Raw genomic sequence first — 19,988 nt, 5'->3', positions numbered from 1 at the left:
ATTGATCTGTTACGCGACTATATACATGTAACGTCACTTTGCCACAACATCGCTTGAAAGACCTACGTCAGTAGTCAGAAAAACAGTATTCTTTGCGAGCACAGAAATGGAGTTGTTGTTTAGATCTAATACATTCACCTAACTTGAGTACCTTCAAATTTATGCCTCACGTACTTCACTTTTATACACATTTTCTCATTTATTGTTAAGTGGTTTTAAGGCGTTTTGACGTTGTGTTTGTGCGTATGTCGAAACCTTTAACTTAACCCATGAACCTATTAGTTTCGTGAGTGAGTGAGTATGGTTTTACGCCGCTTTTAGCAATATTCCAGGATATCACGGCGAGGGACACAAGGAATGGGCTTCACACATTGTACCCATGTCAGGAATCGAACATGGGTCTTCGGCGTGACGAGCAAACGCTTTAACCACAAGGCTACCCGACCGCCCCTATTAGTTTCGAGGTAACCCAAATATCCCTAGGGATACTATAATAAAGTGTATCTTATCTTATCAGAACATATTATGATTGGAATCAGAATAACAATGTCTACTGTTACTGAGTAAATTCACTTTTGAACTACCGCAACTGGTGGTACGTTCATTGTTTGTTCATTAAAAAAATGTTTTAACGTAACTGATTGACCCAATACACGATTAACATTATTCATATATATTGCTATAGTACCTAATGCGATTTAAGTTTGAAATCAAAATGATCATTTAATAATGAAAACAAACAGTGAATAATAGAAAAGATTTCATCAGGAGACCGATAAAAATAGGAAATATCCGTTCTAGCTTTCCTCGCCATTAATGCAACAGGTGGGTCCTGTCGCCTCCCGCTCATTTAATATAGCGGCGATCTAACGATTTTATTGTCACGGCAGATAACGCAGGCTTGCTATAAAACGCGATCGCTTTGGAGTCCCAGGCAGTTGTGATTCAGACTACGGGAGCGTTATGAGACGTGCTTCCAGTGGCAGTTGCTGCTGTCTCTATGAGAACCATCTTCTACATGCTATCTGGCAATTGGAGGCAGTGCATGCCTTCTCATATAATGATCCTGAAACTTGCGGGCTGGATTAGAGGAGTACTGTGGAACCTACTTTTGGGTAAGTACCATTATCCTTTGATGAGATCATTAAGATGAATATGTAATGACCTCATTAAAATATATAGTGAAGCTACCTTGTTTAAGAGTTGAGTAAAATATAATAATAAAAAAAATCCTTTTTATGTTTCTTGTTTAAAACCTAAACTGCGAACTGTGCCCACATAATTGGATGTTTGTGGATGCATGAACGAAAAACTCTTTTGAATTATGCAATACAGGTACTGTAATTCCGATGTAACATAGACAAAGTTAGACATTGACTGTATCAATATGGACAATACGTCGTATTAGCTAGGGGCGATGGAAACAAGTGATGTCTAACTGAATAAAGCCAAGTGTTTTCTTTATTCTATGACATTTATTTTCAAGCTCTGTCTGTTTTCATTTGTTTTGCTTTTACAATTGAGCAAAATGTCTGATAATAACTTATTAGAATTGAAACACGTCACTGGAAGCAAGTCTAAAAGGACGTATCGTATATGTTTAATCTTGTATGCACAGATAAGCGTCAATGTTCATATCACCCTTGAAAAGGAGCCCAAACCAATAAAAGTTCTGTCTGTTTTGTTAAACAAAATGCTTTGTTTCATTTGTTTTGCTTTCACAATTGAGCAAAATGTCTGATAATAACTTATTAGAATTGAAACACGTCACTGGAAGCAAGTCTAAAAGGACGTATCGTATATGTTTAATCTTGTATGCACAGATAAGCGTCAATGTTCATATCACCCTTGAAAAGGAGCCCAAACCAATAAAAGTTCTGTCTGTTTTGTTAAACAAAATGCTTTGTTTCATTTGTTTTGCTTTTTCAATCGAGCAAAATGTCTGATAATAACTTATTAGAATTGAAACACGTCACTGGAAGCAAGTCTAAAAGGACGTATCGTATATGTTTAATCTTGTATGCACAGATAAGCGTCAATGTTCATATCACCCTTGAAAAGGAGCCCAAACCAATAAAAGCTCTGTCTGTTTGTTAAACAAAATGCTTTGTTTCATTTGTTTTGCTTTCACAATTGAGCAAAATGTCTGATAATAACTTATTAGAATTGAAACACCTCACTGGAAGCTAGTCTAAAAGGACGTATCGTATATGTTTAATCTTGTATGCAAAGATAAGCGTCAATGTTCATATCACCCTTGAAAAGGAGCCTATACCAATGTATACCACGATACGCGATGCGCTTTACGCAACGATTAAAAAGCGTGAACCGAGACTTGTGCTCCTCTCCTCTACATCGAAGCATTCGTTCTGACGAATAACGATACGACGAAACTATGGACATGACCCTAGTGGAATACAGTAAATTACGGTTATAACGAACTACGGTAATACGGTCCCCATAAGGGACCACTAATTTTAGTTCGTAATAACCCTAGTTCGTTTTAAGCACATATACATCATAATTACAGCAATGGGCAGGGCCAAAAAACAGTTCGTTATATCCGTCTGTTGGGTATAAGCGTGTTCCTTATGAACGTAGTTTACTGTATTCGGAAAATAATGTATTTTGGACTCTCAGTGAGTCAGCCATGTAGCACGGGGCTTTTAAACATATTAAGTTTGAACCATCACACGGAACCGGTATGTTAAAACATTACTTGGTGGTCGACCGCCGTGTACGTTGTTGTGAAGGAATCTACGTCACATACGTAAACACACGAAACGATACACAGACACTCACACATGCACAGGTATCTACGGATCATTACAAGTACAAACACCGTTGTGTCGAACATTGATGTGTCGAACTTACGTTTGACTCGAAGTACACTTGGTCCCTGCTTATTCTTTCTTTATCCATCCTTTTTGGGTTGTGTCGAACCTCGGATAACTCGAAATATTTACGTAGGTCCCTTCAACTTCGACACAACGGTGTTTTACTGTATGTGTAGTGTCATGGCGCAAACTTCATGGAGCTGGACAAACTTCACGTGTAATTTTGAATGCATTCCCCAAAAATTACTTCTCGAATTTGCATTTTGGTATAAGTTATGGAAATCATTTTCGATGCATGCCAAATTAAAGCTAACCTTCTGACTACAGTGATATTCCAAGGGAATTCTGAACTAGAGCTGGTCCGAAGCAATCAAAGCTGGTCGTAAGAGGCGACTAAAAGGATCGGGTGGTCAGGTTCTTTGACTTGGTTAATTGCGTGTCATTGTAAAGGTATGGAGTGTTGCCCACAATGTAAATCACTGGATTATCTGGTCTAGACTGGTTCATTTATAGTCCGCCGGCATATAGCTGGATTGTTGCTGATTGTCTCGTTGAACAACAAACAGAAAAAACACTAAAATGGTGTTGTATGGGAAAATACATTTTGAACAGTGACACATACCTAATCTAACCCACACAAAACTCAGCTGGGACAAAAACAGAATTGGATTAATTTGCAATGGTCTGCTTTCCATATATTGCCATTATTTACCATATCTAACATTTCAAGGTACAAAGAAATGGGTTAACAAACTGCACTAAATTCGAATTCGAATTCGCTTTGTAGAGTTGTTAGAAAACCTGAGAGTGGGCTCGAATCCCGGTCCGCCCCGATTGAGTTTCTAGGTTTGTCAGCACCATACCCGTGCTCGTGGGTTTCCCCAAAACTGTTAAACGTCTGAGACCTGCATCACTTCGGCCTTACCCCACACATCGAGCTGACACGCCGTGATAATGGAAGCTGAAATACTGTTCAAAGCGGCGTTAACATCCAACTCATTTCAGAAATCCGTTGCTGTACTGGCGCATTAACCAGCATCATACCAACTTCTATCCCATTCATACGAGTCATATTGTGAACCATTTGAGCATTGACTTTTACACCGTGTGAGTTCATCGAGTATGAACGTTCATAGAGTATGAGCCAATGTATGAGCGTATGTATGTTCAGATTGTTCTGCAGTGAACTCTGTTGCCGTTTAGTAACAACAAACAGATGTAAATAGTATCATCAAATATATTGAAATGTTTGCGAAGAACTGTCTCCAAATCTGTCGCACTGACCGTTCGTCGTAATCCATTTACTTCGAACACAGGACGCTCAACGTGACGGAGAAGTTTTCCAATGTTGTCAATGAAGGCGATTAGGTGTTTGTCATTAGTGATCAACTGGTCGATCATTCAGAGGTAATTATGTCGATGTGTCGAGTAGATACTGAAGTTGGTTGGTTTGTTGTTTAACGCCACACTCAGCAATATTCCAGCTATATGACGGCGGTCTGAGTGTCTATCTGATCGGAAACAACGCACGCTTCTGTATTTATATTTACTCGTGCCTGGGAATTACCAGTAGCTGCTACTAGAACACGAAAGCAAAACGTCATTTCAAGAATTCGGTTTCTGTCAAAAATTCTTTCAATCGCTTATGATAGTCAGTTGCGCGCCATGTGATCTGCCGCATGTCTATTGGAACAACCATATATCGTACAAAAATCAAATAAAAAGTATAACACAATAAGATAATTAAAACCAGAGATACAATGGGATGGATTTTGTTTAGTGATTACACTCATATACATCTTGACACGATCAATCGCTTGTTGGTCGAGGCGTGGGTGGGTGTTAGTCTGGGTATTTCCGCGATCTACTGCTATTTAATCTAACGAGGTTTGCCTAGATATCTAGAAGGAGCACACGCTCTTCAAAATAAGAATGTATTGCACAGATGTATGGCTATTTAGAGCCTGATAATAATTAAAGTGTACAGCAGTTGGATGAGGGACCACCAAGGACACCCAACACTGACCTGCCACTTGGGGCCAATAGCGTGACGGAGAATCACGATCGTTTCCCAAACTGTTTCTGCGGGAGTGCATTATTTCCAAATAATGCTCCGTGGGACCTGGACGGCATTTCCTCATCACAACGACAGACGCGTCCATCTCCAAATAGCCCACTGGATAACCTTGGCAGCATGCCCTGGTCCCATTATTTAATGTCTGGGAACGCCCAAAAACGTCCGTTGAAGTCCGGAAACGTCCGGGAGTTTAATATTACAGTGCAGTCAGTCAATAAAACATGTATTTCTGAGTTTTGTAAGATCGTGAGAATATCAACTGGCGTTCAGACAAATAGAACACACAGCAAAATAAAAACAAACATAAATGAGTTACTAGGTAAAACAAATCTAATAGGCCATAAAGGGTTTATTTTTTCCAACAAAGCGGACGTAATGGTAATTACAGACAAATTTGTTTTAAAATGTTTGTTTGATTGTTTAACGCCACATTCAGCAATATTCCAGCTGTATGACGGCGGTCTGTAAATAATCGAGTCTGGTCCAGACAATCCAATCAACCAAATCAACGAATCTGATCACCCGATCTGTTAGTCGCCTCTTACAAGCATAGTCGCCTCTTACGACAAGCATGGATTGCTGAAGACGATGTTTACGGGTCGTATGTTAAGTTTGTTGTTTGATTGTTTAACGCCACTATCAGCAATATTTCAGCTGTATGACGGCGGTCTGTAAATAATCCAGTCTGGACCAGACAATCCAATCAACCAAGTCAGCGAACCTGACCACCCAATCTGTTAATCGCCTCTTACAAGCATAGTCGCCTCTTAAGACGACAAGCATGGGTTGCTGAAGACGATGTTTACGGGTCGTATGTTAAGTTTGTTGTTTGTTTGTTTTTTCGCACTCAGCAATATTTCAGCTGTATGACGGCGGTCAGTAAATAATCCAGTCTGGACCAGACAATCCAATCAACCAAGTCAGCGAACCTGACCACCCGATCTGTTAGTCGCCTCTTACAAGCATAATCGCCTCTTAAGACGACAAGCATGGGTTGCTGAAGACGATGTTTACGGGTCGTATGTTAAGTTTGTTGTTTGGGTTTTTTTGGAACTCAGCAATATTTCAGCTGTATGACGGCGGTCTGTAAATCATCCAGTCTGGACCAGACAATCCAATCAACCAAGTCAGCGAACCTGACCACCCGATCTGTTAGTCGCCTCTAACAAGCATAGTCGCCTCTTAAGACAACAAGCATGGGTTGCTGAAGACGATGTTTACGGGTCGTATGTTAAGTTTGTTGTTTGTTTGTTTTCGCACTCAGCAATATTTCAGCTATATGACGGCGGTCAGTAAATAATCCAGTCTGGACCAGACAATCCAATCAACCATTATCTGTTAGTCGCCTCTTAAGTATCATTCTCCCGGACGCTACCGGAGGCTTCCGGACGTTTCCGGACGACCCCGGGCGTGATGTAGTAGGACCGGCATGTGCATGTCTTGCCAGCAGCTGCCTTGCCTTATCGCCCTTTTTATGACGAACATCCTCGCATTTCGTTAAACCTACACTGAACGTTTGGATCCTTCCTGTGGTTCTCGCAATCTCAAATTACCCCTCCACGTGTGGACTCAACATGTCAATCATAAAACTTTATGAAAGCTTTACTGGGACAGTGAATGCTGTAACCTATACAGTATTACAAACCCATTACTTTAAATACGCAGATAACAAAAACTGTTGTTTGGACAATACCTGAACGTTTAAATTCCCGAAATACCTTACAAGGTCATGATCAGTCTTAATATGATCAGTGTATCATTTTCAGTAAATCTTGAATCCCCTCCCCATCCTTAGTACTGAGTTTGTCCTGAGTAAGGAGGAAGGACTTTATTTGATTTATGTTTTTAATATTTAATGTTATGTTTGCGTTTATTGTTTTAAATACTTTTGTTATAAACATTGTTGCCTACACGATTGCAAGCACACTTTAGATCATCGATTGGTTCGTTCGTCTTACTCTTCTCAATCTTTTACAAAAACCTATCAACGATTAGGTGACTGTTTTATACATATCAAACCACATCAAAGACACGCATGGAGATAAGGTCTAACTGCAATAAACTGAACCTTAAATTAAAGGTTAAGCGTGATTAATGGCTGTAAAGGCACGGCCTAGAAGTTAATTAACCTTCGTCCACATCTTCCTCTTCAAATCTAAATTAGATCTACTTAATTGTCCTCATTGAAAACCCTTGTGAAACATGGACTTAACTACAACAGACCCAATTTGTTCCACAAATGCCTAAAATCACGCTTGTGATTACTGTCATTATTGGCGTTTAAGATTGATTATAAAAAGCATTGAGGACAGTTCTTATACGTAGTTCTTCATCATGATGTCAACGTAACGATGATGAAATGTTTTGCTGCCAAACTTGGATGTCTGCAGCATTAAATTAGAGCTGAAAAATACCAATAAAGTGCTCAGTCGTAAGGATGCGAGGGAAAATCAATATGTACTGAAATCGTTATACAGAACATATTAAGATTGGTCCTAAAGGTATTTCGACTTTTAAAGAAGACGCTTTAAGTAGAATTGCAGGCTATTCTAGAGTACGGAACGAAAGTTGGTGGTGAAACCAGCCTCCACATTTCCGAAGCTATGAAGCGAACACTCTCGGATTCGACCCAAATTAACAAATGCTATGCAATCTGTACATTGACTAGCTGCTCTTGGTGTCATCGCGGAATTTCAGTAATCAATTCAAATAATTATCTCCTCTATCTTGACCTTTTCACCCAGGGGAATCTGTTTCGGCTGACATTTGAGACATCCTATTCTCTACCATTGACATTGACGTTGTATATTAAACCACTTGATAGTAACATTTCTTCATCATAAAATGCTAACTTTACAAAGTCTTTAGATACTAAGTAAACGAGATTCAATTACAATCCTTATGAAACACAGAAGTGTGGAGCCATTTCTGCCTTCATGAGCATACGTATTTAAGCGAACACCATAATGTTGGGGAAGTGACAGCTTTGGAATATAACTATCTTGGAGGGGTCACAATGTTTTTTAAGGAAAATATTCTATATAAATATATATATATATATACTATGTCTCCTGTTTGCCTACAACCCCACAGCAACATGTACTTTATTGAGCAAATTACTTCACCTTTTATTGGGACTTCAGAAAAAAGCGATGTCTCGTAGGCTTGAAGACACACGACCCACGCCCAAATATGTCATTACAGACTCCACGAGGCTGACTTATGTTATCCTTCCCTGAACTCTCTCCCCGCGAGGATAGCAAAAACGATGAATAATAATCGAGAACCTATGCGGAACTATCTCGGTTTCGTTATTATTCTTCGAAACTAATGGTGCTACTTATCTCGAGTCTGTTCAGGGTCGTTGAAAACAATGATAATATTCATCCGAACCCGGCAAATGCGAATTCACTGTTTTGATCCTGCCTTGTAGAAATAGCTTTCTCGATTTTGTTGTCATAATTAGTAATTTGGCCCGTTTCTAAGGTGCCATGCCGTAATAACCATGGTTACGAGTCCCCAAAGTGAGAATATACATATGTTTATCCTTTGAAAGGCATGTTGAGTGACCACAGTCCTTCTTAGGTGTCCAAGAAACAGCTTGGCTGAATACCCAAGCTGGCCATATAGACAAAAGGGCCTGATAGGGGAAAGGGCTGAGGCTATAGTGTTCGTGCACAGGGTGTGACATTCACAAACTAACCATGCAGTAAGTATGCTTAGAAAAAGGGCAGGGACTGATAGTGTAGTGTTTAGGGTAGGCTGAGCAATATAATACGGTGACTAAAACTGAATTAAATTATGTACATGAGTTATACTTAAAAGGTAAAATACAAGAAATATTCAAAATCTGTAACTGCCACAGTCGTTTCGACACTACATCGTTTATCGAAGGTTGCAGGGAACACCAGTCAGGTAATTGATAATCCTAGTTTGACAGAAACAATGTCAATTTAACATATGGCAAGGCCTGGGAATAGACACAGGTCGGTGGAGCATCCACTTCTTTAACAATTAAAATGACAACGTTAACTGTATGTTGTACTAATGAGTGAGCGAGTGAGTATGGTTTTACGCCGCTTTTAGCAATATTCCAGCAATATCACGACGGGGAACACCAGAAATGGGCTTCACACATTGTACCCATGTCGGGAATCAAACCCGGGTCTTCGGTGTGACGAGCGAACGCTTTAACCACTAGGCTACTCGACCGTCCCTGTTATACCAATTGAAATGCATTTAACAGTTCTTTCGAAGGTCAAGCAATGCACCATCAGCTCCAGCATATGGCATCTTTTTTTTAAAAAAAGTTTCGGCTTTTTAAACAAAACATGTGTATCAAACAAAGCAAACACAATTTATGGATATTATGACTTCTGTGACGTTTAGGTGTAGATCCTTATACGGTTGTCAAGCAAGACTGAATGAAGGACATTGTACAGAATATATATAGTAGGTGGAGGGTTAACAGTAGAGGTGTAACATTAACAACAGTTGCATACATGAGTGGGATAACATGAGAACGTAATGACAACAGAAGGATAATACTGTCACAACATATTCGACAGAGAACTCATTGGTGGCAGCCAAAGGGACATTTTGTTTGTTTGTTCGTTGTTTAACGCCTCAAGTCAGTAATATTCCAGCCATGTGAGGGCAGTCTGACCAGACAATCCAGTGATTGACATCATGAGCATCGATCCATGCATCAACCAAGTCAGCGAACCTGACCACCCGATCCCGTTAGTCACCTTTTTCGACAAGCATAGTCGACTTTAACGGCAAGCATGGGTTGCTGAAGACATATTCTATCCCGGATCTTCACGGGTCCAATGGGTCATGAAGCTAATTCCTATGAAAAGAGGGGGCGATGCGGAAGGGTCCTGATGTGGGTTAAAGGGTCGGCGATCTGGGTGTGGGAGGAGATGACTTTGTCGATGGATAATTGTTTAGGTGGAGGTGTTCGATCTCAGGTATAGGGTCAGCAGAAGAAAGGTTGATGGCTCGATTGGTGAGGGTGGAGATGTCGCCAGTCTTAGTTTTAAGGGGATGGTAGGAGTTGAAGTGGATGTACTGGTCGGTGTGGGTTGGCTTCAGGAAGACACTGGTTTTGATTCTGTTTGTTGGGGTTCTGGATTCGATGACATGGCGGAAGAGTAGTTGGTTGTTCTCTTCTATTTCGATCGTGATCTGTACTCGGGGGTGTTGTTGGTTAAAATGTTAAAGTAGCAGGGTTGGGTTTGGTTTTGTTTTAGGATGACAAAGGTGTCGTCAAGTCTTCTGTACCAGCAAATAGGTTGGATGAGTGATGAGCAGTTCTGCATCCCTAGTTGGTTCTGTGATTTAATGATTATGGGTTAAAATATAATGATATGACAGTCAATTCCAAATATCACTCTCCCCGCTCCAGTCCAAGTATCGAATCATCCCAATTCAAACACTGGTGTCTACATAAGTACCTGCATTTAAATTGTTCGTGAATACATATGTCAGTTCATGCCTACACATTACATTCACGTATGTACTATTGGCTGCATTATGAGGTGGTGAGGTGAAATTGGGTTTAACGTCGCGTCCAAGATTATTTCGCGTATATAGCGACGTGCATGCAGGTGTGTGTGGCTGCTTGTACTAGTCCGGACTGATGCCGATTTATAGTGCTAGCTCACTGAGATACCATGCCGCAGTTTAACATGAATACCCCACTCAGACACAGTATACTGACTCCGAGCCGACCAGACCTTGTTTTAGCCACATAATGCCGAGCGTCAGGCAGGGTAACAAAAAGTACCACCTTTTAACGTCTTTTGGTTTGACGCGATCGGGGATCGAACCCCGTACCTTCCGCTCTCCGGGAGGACGCTCTACCACTAGACCATGGAGGCAGTCCGCTTCCTCATGAAACACATCATCCCATATATCACTACCATATTGGTACACTTTTGCTGTCATGTATTTGAAATGAACTCTTTATAGAAACATAATATCTCCTCATAAAAGACTTTAGGGGCTTTAAGGCTCTATTCACTTCCTCGGAAAGTATATAACATGTCCTTGTCCTGATTAATTTTGGGGTGACCATCAAACCAAGGTACTTAATAGAACTAACAACAACAAGAAGTTCATTGTTATTGAACCATTTGTCAAACTGCTACAGATCTCCCCATTCTTAAAAGCAATTATCTTGATAATACTGATATCCATTCCCGATTTATACGAAAATTCTGACAGCAGTATAGGATACCAATGTAAGGTCATCGGCAAATAACATTGCAATTATATTCAACATATATTCAGATACAAAACTACCATCACCTAATGTAGTATTAGCTTGTTCAACCGATTCATTAATGAATAATGATAACCAAGAGATGGCTGAGTGTACATCCTTGACGAACACCTGCTGTACACAAAAATACTCTTGATAATTTACTACCTACATCAATGATTTTATAGACATTGCCATGTATCCCCTTCTTTAAAAGCACAAATAATAACTTTTTTCTGTTCACCATATCAAATGCTTTTTTTAAGATCAATGAATGCGCAATAAAATTTCCCTTTCTTACGTGCTGTATGCTTCTGTATAATGGCTTGCAAAATAAATATATTTTCAATAGTTGAATGATCTTTCCTAAATCCTCCTTGTTCTCCAATAAGTTTTCTAGATTCTTCTAATTTACCTCATCTTTTATTCAAAATGTGTGCAAAGATCTCACCAAACGTATTGAGATATGCCTATGCACTTATTACGAACATCCTCATCACCTTTCTTATATGAAGTTGTTGTATTACCCGCTGACCATGCTTTCGGAAAATAACCTTGATAAAGTATCTAATATGTAGTACATATGAATGGGGTAACAATATATATTTGGTATCCCGTCATCTCCAGGGGATCTATTTAACTTAAGACTGTCGATTGCTGTTGATATTTCTTTTTCAGTTATAACCTCTGAAAGGGAACTGTCATCAGACACACAATTCAACCATATTCAAATCATGAATATTTATACCTTTATCCACTTCCTCAGATAAGTTTCTATCATATGTGTACTAGGTACATCGTTAAAGTAGAATTCCCAAGTAGACCGCCCAATGTTATTAGATACTCTTGATTTCATTGTGTATTGTTTAATCAATGGCCAAAACGCTTTACAATCTCATCTCGCGATTCTGCCGCTTCAGTAATCGTCTTGCTGATGTTTCTTCTGTTATTGGCTTACTTTGGTATGAATTTTATTTGAAAACGTATTTCTAGCTATTCTAAAATATTCAAGGTTCTGTCGTGATGATGCTTTTCCAAAAACATTTAAAAGTCCATATGCAATAACTTTGCCAGCCATAGCATCTGAATATGTTTACCAAACGATCAATAGCATCATAACTTATTTTATGGAAAGCGTCCATAGAGGTGATCATGCGAGTGTGTTTGGGGATGGTAAATATCCTGTATTAGGAATAAACATTGTATTTAGCGAGCCTTGGCGAGCTAAATACATAATGTTTATTCCTAATACAGGATATTTACCATCCCCAAACACACCAGCGTGATAACCTCTTTATCATATAATGTCATTCTATAATTCTGTGCTTGAAAATCGCTTTCCCTCTCTCACAAACATTAACGAAACATTGCGAGTTTTCCTGGAATGCGCGCTTTAATATTTATTACGTCACAGGGTAAGTGATGTGTCAGTCGGACAGTGACAGTAGCCAATATAGCTCCAACTGAATTCTATTTCTTATACAGTGGCGAAGCAACATATACGCAAAACAACAATTGTTTTTAATTGCCTTTCGCGGCAATCCATCGGTCTGTCCGCTAGAGTAACTGCCCTTTGTCAAAGGGAAGCTACTCTAACCCTGGTCTATCAGACGTCACGGCCACGGTCAGACGTTGTTGACAGTCGATCTATCCTGTCATAACATTAAGAAGTGTAGTCAAATGTAAACACAGCGACAAAAACACAACACGGTAACAATTCAAACATATTTCGGCCACATCCAACTATTTAAATTTGTGGTGAAGGTTTCAAGCCGCAGAGGTCTACAAGCACAGATATGGCTACCGATCCCGCTTGCCTAGGCCTCGTGCCCTCGCCAAATTGTTTCGAAATTTATATCTCCAAAGTTGCCAAAACTTATAAAATGCCTTAGCTACCTCACAGTTAGACACTGATTTTCAGTATATTCGACTGTTCTTTTGATAATGATAGCAATTATCCCCGTAGTTTATCCAAATTCCCGATGCTTAATTCTGACTCGATCGCCGAATGACGAGGGCGATGCCATGTTTGTTTATAAACAGTGAAAGTAGTCCCTACTTGACCTTTGATATTTGCATCTCTATCCGCATATGACCCGAACGGATATCGTTTTGATCAGTTGGCTTTATCCTGCGGAGAAACCTACCCATTATATGATAGATAAAAATACTGAGCATGACTGTTGGTTGTTCATCATTAAAACATTCAATATAATTGTCTCTCTTATCTTTGTGCCATTTACATTTAGCCCCATCATTATGCTGTGATAAATCAACTGTTGTCTGAAGACTACACACGGGGAGGTTAAGAGCACATAATACACATTATCATCTTAAGGAATATACTCTGCTGAGTCATCCTCAATGTAATCTAATTTATTTCCAATTCTGGCATTTATATCACCAGAAACAACCATTTCACTATTTAGGTAAGCACTTTTAAATATGAATAACTTATCTTCAAGTTCTTTTTTGCCTTTGTGACATGTCCTTAATTCTGGTTTGATATACACAAAACACATTATAAGATATTTACTGTTGATACAAGGCGAGGTACACATAAAATCTGACGAAACAAGTGGCATACGTTTTCACTTATTTGTTGTGCTTCCCCCACTATAACTGTTGCTTCTTCTCTTACAGATTAATAGGATGTATAACCGGGGACAATATGTGTAAAATCGTTAGAATTTCTCGCTCAAGTTTCCCGAAGACAGAAACTAGCATATTGTTTGTAACAATGATATAAAGTCTATATTGTTTAACTTAGAATAAAGTTCATATATATTCCAAGACAACAGCTAAGGAGCTGGAGTCCGACACTCGTTGGATGAACGTGATGAGATTGTGGAAACATGGTTTAGGTTTATATCAGTGTCAGGGTCGGATTGTTATCTTGTTTTAGTAGTAGCCATCGCTGTAGCCGTAGTAGTAGTAGTAGTAGTAGTAGTAGTAGTAGTAGTAGTAGTAGTTGCAGTAGGTACAGTAGTAGGTTCATACAAAGTGCAGTGTCCCGTGCGTCTATTTGTTGACACTGGGCAATTCATAACATCTTAATATTCTCGACAGCTGGTATCTTCAGTTGAGTACGCGTGAAAGTCTGTATGTTCTCTTTACATTGTCAAGGTTTGTCTGTAATATCACCATCTGTCCCAAAGAACAGAAGATTATTTCTTCTGGAGTGCGCCCCTGATTTATGCATATCTTCTTCTAAAGTTGATATTTTCTTAGCTTATTCAATCAGCTTATTCTTCACGTCACTGTTTTCCGCCCTAATATCTCTTAGGTGATGTACCAGCTGTGTAATCTGTGCATCTACTTTACCAGTAAGCGTGGCCTTGTCTTGTAGTGTATTGATGATCTTATTTAGCTCTCCAACCTGTTCAGTTAATTTTTCCAGCACTTTAGTTATGCAAACATTAGGTGTATCTTCAAGTTAGAGTTCTCCTGAACCTGTAAGAGTAGCCTGTCTCGTATTATGACCTGTTCGTGATCCTGGATTGAGTTTACTGTCGCCTGCGAGTATCACAATGTTTGTGGATACAGTCTCACCCTGAAATTCGGTCACGGGCGTGAAAAGCATGTTGCATTTGTAAATGACGGTTTTTGTCACATCCTTAAAGTTATCTGTTGATGGTAAAACCACATATTGTTCTAGCATCCCATGCACATACCGATAACTATAAAATGGTTATGAACCAGTTCCAGTGATAAGCATAGCAGAAAAGACCAAAGAAGTAGCATAGACTCGATATGCAAAATTCATACCCAGCGTCCATCATGTCTTGTTTACATACGGCAACGCTCGGTTGACACAGAGCAGTCCAATGGGTTGGGAAAATCAACCTTTTCTGGTTCTCAAGACATCCAATATGTAAAGTTTCTTCAATTTACTTAATTTTGGCAGTGCGGACGGAGCTAAATACAACAGCCCTCGTGTATCCGCGCTGCTTAAAAAAAAATGTTTACTTTGATGTGTTTTTTTTAGAATGAGTAAGAAATGCATCGCCACAACGCAACAAGTGGCATCTTGCACGTTGAAATTGGGCAGGAAAAGCATGCAGTGTTTGGCAATAAAAAGCAGGCTTGCTTTCGGAAATAGGCATTAATTCAGAAGGTGTTTCCAAGCAAAATGAGCATGCCACGTCTTGATGCTACCACAAGGAACAACGCCATTGGAAGACTGCACCCTAGAGAGTCCCAATCTTCTGTTGCCCGACGTCTGAATGTTAGCCAAAGCACAATATCACGGCTTGCAGCTCGCTAAAACCAAACAGGCACAACAAATGACCGTCCCCGTACTGGAAGACCTAGAGTCACCACACCAGCCCAGGATCGCTACACCCGGGTCCTCCATTTGCGTGACCGTACTGCAACGGGTGAGAGCACTGCAGCCAGGGTGCCAGGGTGCCAGGCCAGACTGTACGGAACAGGCTGAGAGAATATGGAATGCGAGCCAAGAGACCCTACGTCGGGAAAGTGCTACGTCGTCACCATCGTGCTCATCGTCTCCGTTGGTGTAACAACGTGACTGCCTGGAACCTTCGCAACTGGCGACGCATTTGGTTTTGCGATAAGTCAAGATTCCTGTTGCAGAGACGTGATGGTAGGAACCGGGTCTACAGACGTGTTCATGAACGTTATGCCCCTAACTGCGTGCGTCAAGTGGACAGATTTAGTGGAGGGAGTGGAGTGATGATGTGGGCGGATATATCCTACACTGATCGTACCGATCTTGTCCACGTCCAGGGAAACCTGACGGCTGTACGCTACAGAGACACCATCCTGCTACCACATCTCATGCCAGCCATTGACGTCCAAGGTGAGATTTGCCAGCAGGTCAACGCCCGGCCCCACACGGCACGTGTCACAATGACCTTTCTCGCTGCTAACAATGTCAACGTGCTCCCCTGGCCGTCCCGTTCCTCGGATCTTAACTCAATAGAGCACCTGTGGGATGAACATGATCGCCGTCTCCGTCAGCGTCAACATCAACCCCAAATTCTCCAGGCACTAGCTGCATTTCTGCAGGAGGAGTGGCGGAGGATTCCCCAGGCCGTTATCGAGCGTCACATCCAGTCAGTGACAAGGCGTGTGAGAACTGTTATTCGTGCACGTGGTGGGCACAACAGATATTGATACCCCATTCACGTTTGAGGAATATTGTGAATGCCTTACCTCGAGTTATGGACATCATTGTATAGACATTGATCTCTCCTAAACGGATGTAAAATTTCATGTACTCAAGTTCATTTCCCACCAAGTTATTCATGTTTGAATATACAACATTTCCTCAGCAAATACGGGTTATACGTTTCTTTTTTTGAATAGTATATCATTGCAAACAGCATGTCATTTGTTCGTGAATATAAATGTCACTTCAGATATATCTTTCATTTCATTATCAAACTATCATAAATTGCCGATACATTACATACACATATTATACTATGGCCTTGTGCTGTTTGCCACGATGTAGCAAATAATACGTATTATGTTCCTGTGTGTATGTGACGGGTGTCATCGATGAAACAGTTGTCCATGAAATAGTCGGATTCGCACAATGGACGCCTTGGACACTCAGCAATATTCCAGTTAAATGACGGCGGTCAGTAAATAATCGAGTCTGGACCAGACAATCCAGTGATTGATATCATGAGCAATTGGGATCGATGACAGGCATCAACAAAGTCAGCGAACCTGACCACCCGATCCCGTTAGTCGCGTCTTACGACAAGCATAGTCACCTTTTACGGCAAGTAGGGGTAGCTAAGACCTATTCTACTCCGGGTCTTCGCGGGTCTAGGTGATAAAAAATGAGATAATCGATATATCTGAAATTACAGTTGTACTCTATGGAAACTTTAAGTTGCTAAAAATTATATTTATATGCAAAAAGAAACAGATCACCCAGTAGAGGGACACATGTTTCAATGTTCAGTTCATAAAACTTGACAAAGATATGTCAATCAGAAAATCCAGCAACTCTCTTATTTGGGTAACTGGATATATATGTTTCAACGCCTTTATCTGTATCTGATTAACACTGACAACATAATCACAATTGTGCTTTATTCATCTCTTATTGAAGTAATAAATTCATCAGTAGCATAGGGAGTTGGAGTAGCGTCGTGATAAAGGTATACGGCCCACTGATGTTTCGCGTTTGATTTGCATAAGTGCAACTTCTTTTCTGTTAGTGTTACCGTCGTGATATGGCTGAAGTATTCCTGTGGCTGAAACTCATACACGCTCACAATACCCTGGTCTCCAGCAAGTCATGCCTGTCGTAAGAGGGGGCGAATGGGATCGGGTGGGCAGTCTCGCTGACTTAGTGGATGCATGTCATTGTATCACAATTATAAAGATTAATGCATATTTTTTTATTATGATGTAAATCACTGGATTGTCCGGTACAGGTCGCAATTACATAGCTGAGTATTGCTGAGTGTGGTGTTAAAAACTAAATAACAACTCACAATACCAGCTGCCGTCATAGGGCTGGAATACTGCTGAGGGCAAACAGACAAACAAAACCATCTAAACATTCAGAATATGAAGTCAAAAGAATATTAAAGTAATGTAAATATAAATAATAAGTAAGTTTAAAAACATTGCAGTTTACTGCCTTCGGGTGCATGGATTTATTTGTAGTCGGCATTGTTCAATTCTATACGGTATGATATGTCATTTATGCTGAAATAGTGTATCATTTTGACACAAAAATCATGAACTGAATCTGTTTGCTGTCTACATACTCGTGAAATGGCAATTAAGTCCAGCTATACTTCTGGGGACGAAATCACTACATTATTAAATACAAATAGGTTGTTAAAATGCGCATCATTTAATATCATGAATCAAGATGAATGTAAATTATATATTACAGTATTTCCTTCAACCTACATATCGCATATAATGATTTCAGCTGCTAACAATAATTGCCTTTATCATTCCAGGGTCATATCCGAAAAAGACCAAGTCAAGCAACAAGGAATGTAATCGAAAAACATGATCACAAAACGATACTAAAGCCGGAAGAAGCTTCAAGGAAGGAATTTCCCGCCTGAATTGAACCACATTTACAGTAAAATCATTCGTGCTTGATCACAAATCTATACCAGTCCATTTCGATTAATTATGGAGACGAACCTCTCTACCGAATTGGACAATAGTTCCAATAATTCTGATTGGAAAGCGGTGGAAAGTGTTGTCCTTGACATCCAGACGTATTATCTATGGGTTATATTCGCCTTGGGATTCCCCGGTAACTGTGCTACCATCGTTACAGTCATTAAGATGTCCCCTGCCAGATCGCTGACTGTGTACATAGCATTGTTAGCTGTTGTGGATAATTTGGCAATCATCAATAAGCTTTTGTTGTTTGTTTTGCCCGATAAGGGAGTGCACATTGGAAACTTCGGTTGCAAGGTTCTTGGGTACTTCGGAAACTTCCTCATCACCTTTGCCAACTGGTTGCTCGTCGCCATGTCCGTAGAGAGATTCGCTGCTGTGTGGTTCCCCTTCAAAGTTGGCCAAAGCTGGACGTTTAAAAAGTCTCTTATAGCAGTGGTTCTTGTGGCGCTACCCTTGAGTGTTATATTTCTTCACCTCTTTTGGATCATGACTTTCATTGTGGAGGATACGGGCGTGTATTGTGACATTCACGAAGAGTATACATATTTCATGATGCATATATGGTACTGGATAAATGTTATGATATATGCTGTTGTCCCCTGTATTTTACTGTTGCTGTTCAACCTTTTGATTGTCATGGGGATCGTGAGGTCTGGGCGCGCTCAAAAATACCTGAAGAGCACCCGTGGCAATAAGACAGGTTCGTCCACCGTTGACCGTCATCGGCCCATTACAATCATGTTGGTGACAGCGGCTGTGACATTAGTAGTACTAACAACGCCACGTTGTGTTATGTTAATTCTCACACCATACTGGACACCCACACAGAACAGCATGCAAGGTGCCGTGAAGTTCCTGATGGACACCCTTGCTTTTCTGTTATGTGATCTAACGCATGCCATAAACTTTTACGTGTATTCTCTCAGTGCGAAGAGCTTCCGACGCCAGTTTTTGGAACTGTTTTTATGCCACAAACGAGATAAAGCTTCAAGCAGCACACAATATGTGTCTTTGACGTCTCGCGCTTCTGTGAAGATAAACATGACGCCCTTAAATGGAGAAAAACCAATACTAAATTTTTCAAAGAGTATTGAAGATTGATAACTTGAGAATGTTGAATATTATTGCACTATTTCACCATCACATCAGAGTCGATTTTCATAATGTGGAGACGTTAGCGTTTCGTGAAGTAAGTTGTAAACCTAACATACATCGTTAGGTCTTACGGGACAAGCTTGTTTTGTTTTAGTTTAGCATGGACAACCAGAACAAAGACGAATGCTCAGATTTACATGTATACTGTAGTTTCGGATTTATGTATAAGGATTTATGTTCAGACAATTAATGTATCAAAGAAATATGTACACGAAGTATGAAACACACCATGCCTGTAATCATGTTAACAATAAATTGATCATTGAAAATGTATGCTTTAAAATCCTATATTGAACCATTATATAAAGCGACAAAAAGCATTAAATATTATTTTCCATGATCATAAGAAACACGTACGATTCCGACTACATCATCAGTATGTGTATATGAAACACTATCAAATGGTGATGGTACCAGGTGTTCGCGAAAAGGTGAGCATATCATGGCACCCGTCACATACACACGCAAAGACTAGGCAATTATTCATCTGAACATATGAAATAGGGAACATATG

At 40.1% G+C, this 19,988-nt stretch overlaps 1 protein-coding gene across 1 annotated transcript; it reads left to right on the top strand.

Annotated features, from left to right (window-relative positions):
* Positions 1-971: 971 nt before the first annotated feature.
* LOC139464292 (probable G-protein coupled receptor 139) lies at positions 972-19,712 on the top strand. Its single transcript, XM_071245815.1, has 2 exons — positions 972-1,115; positions 18,142-19,712. Exon 2 carries the CDS (start codon positions 18,323-18,325, stop codon positions 19,418-19,420), a length of 1,098 nt encoding a protein of 365 aa, XP_071101916.1. The 5' UTR covers positions 972-1,115; positions 18,142-18,322; the 3' UTR covers positions 19,421-19,712.
* The last annotated feature ends 276 nt before the right edge of the window (positions 19,713-19,988 follow it).

Source organism: Haliotis cracherodii, unplaced genomic scaffold (genome assembly GCF_022045235.1).
Source record: "Haliotis cracherodii isolate W230 unplaced genomic scaffold, xgHalCrac1.p SCAF_17, whole genome shotgun sequence".
In the NCBI taxonomy this organism is placed as follows: Eukaryota; Metazoa; Mollusca; class Gastropoda; order Lepetellida; family Haliotidae; genus Haliotis; species Haliotis cracherodii.
Note: the sequence above shows the minus strand (reverse complement) of the source record. Positions and strands in the feature narration are given on the sequence as shown.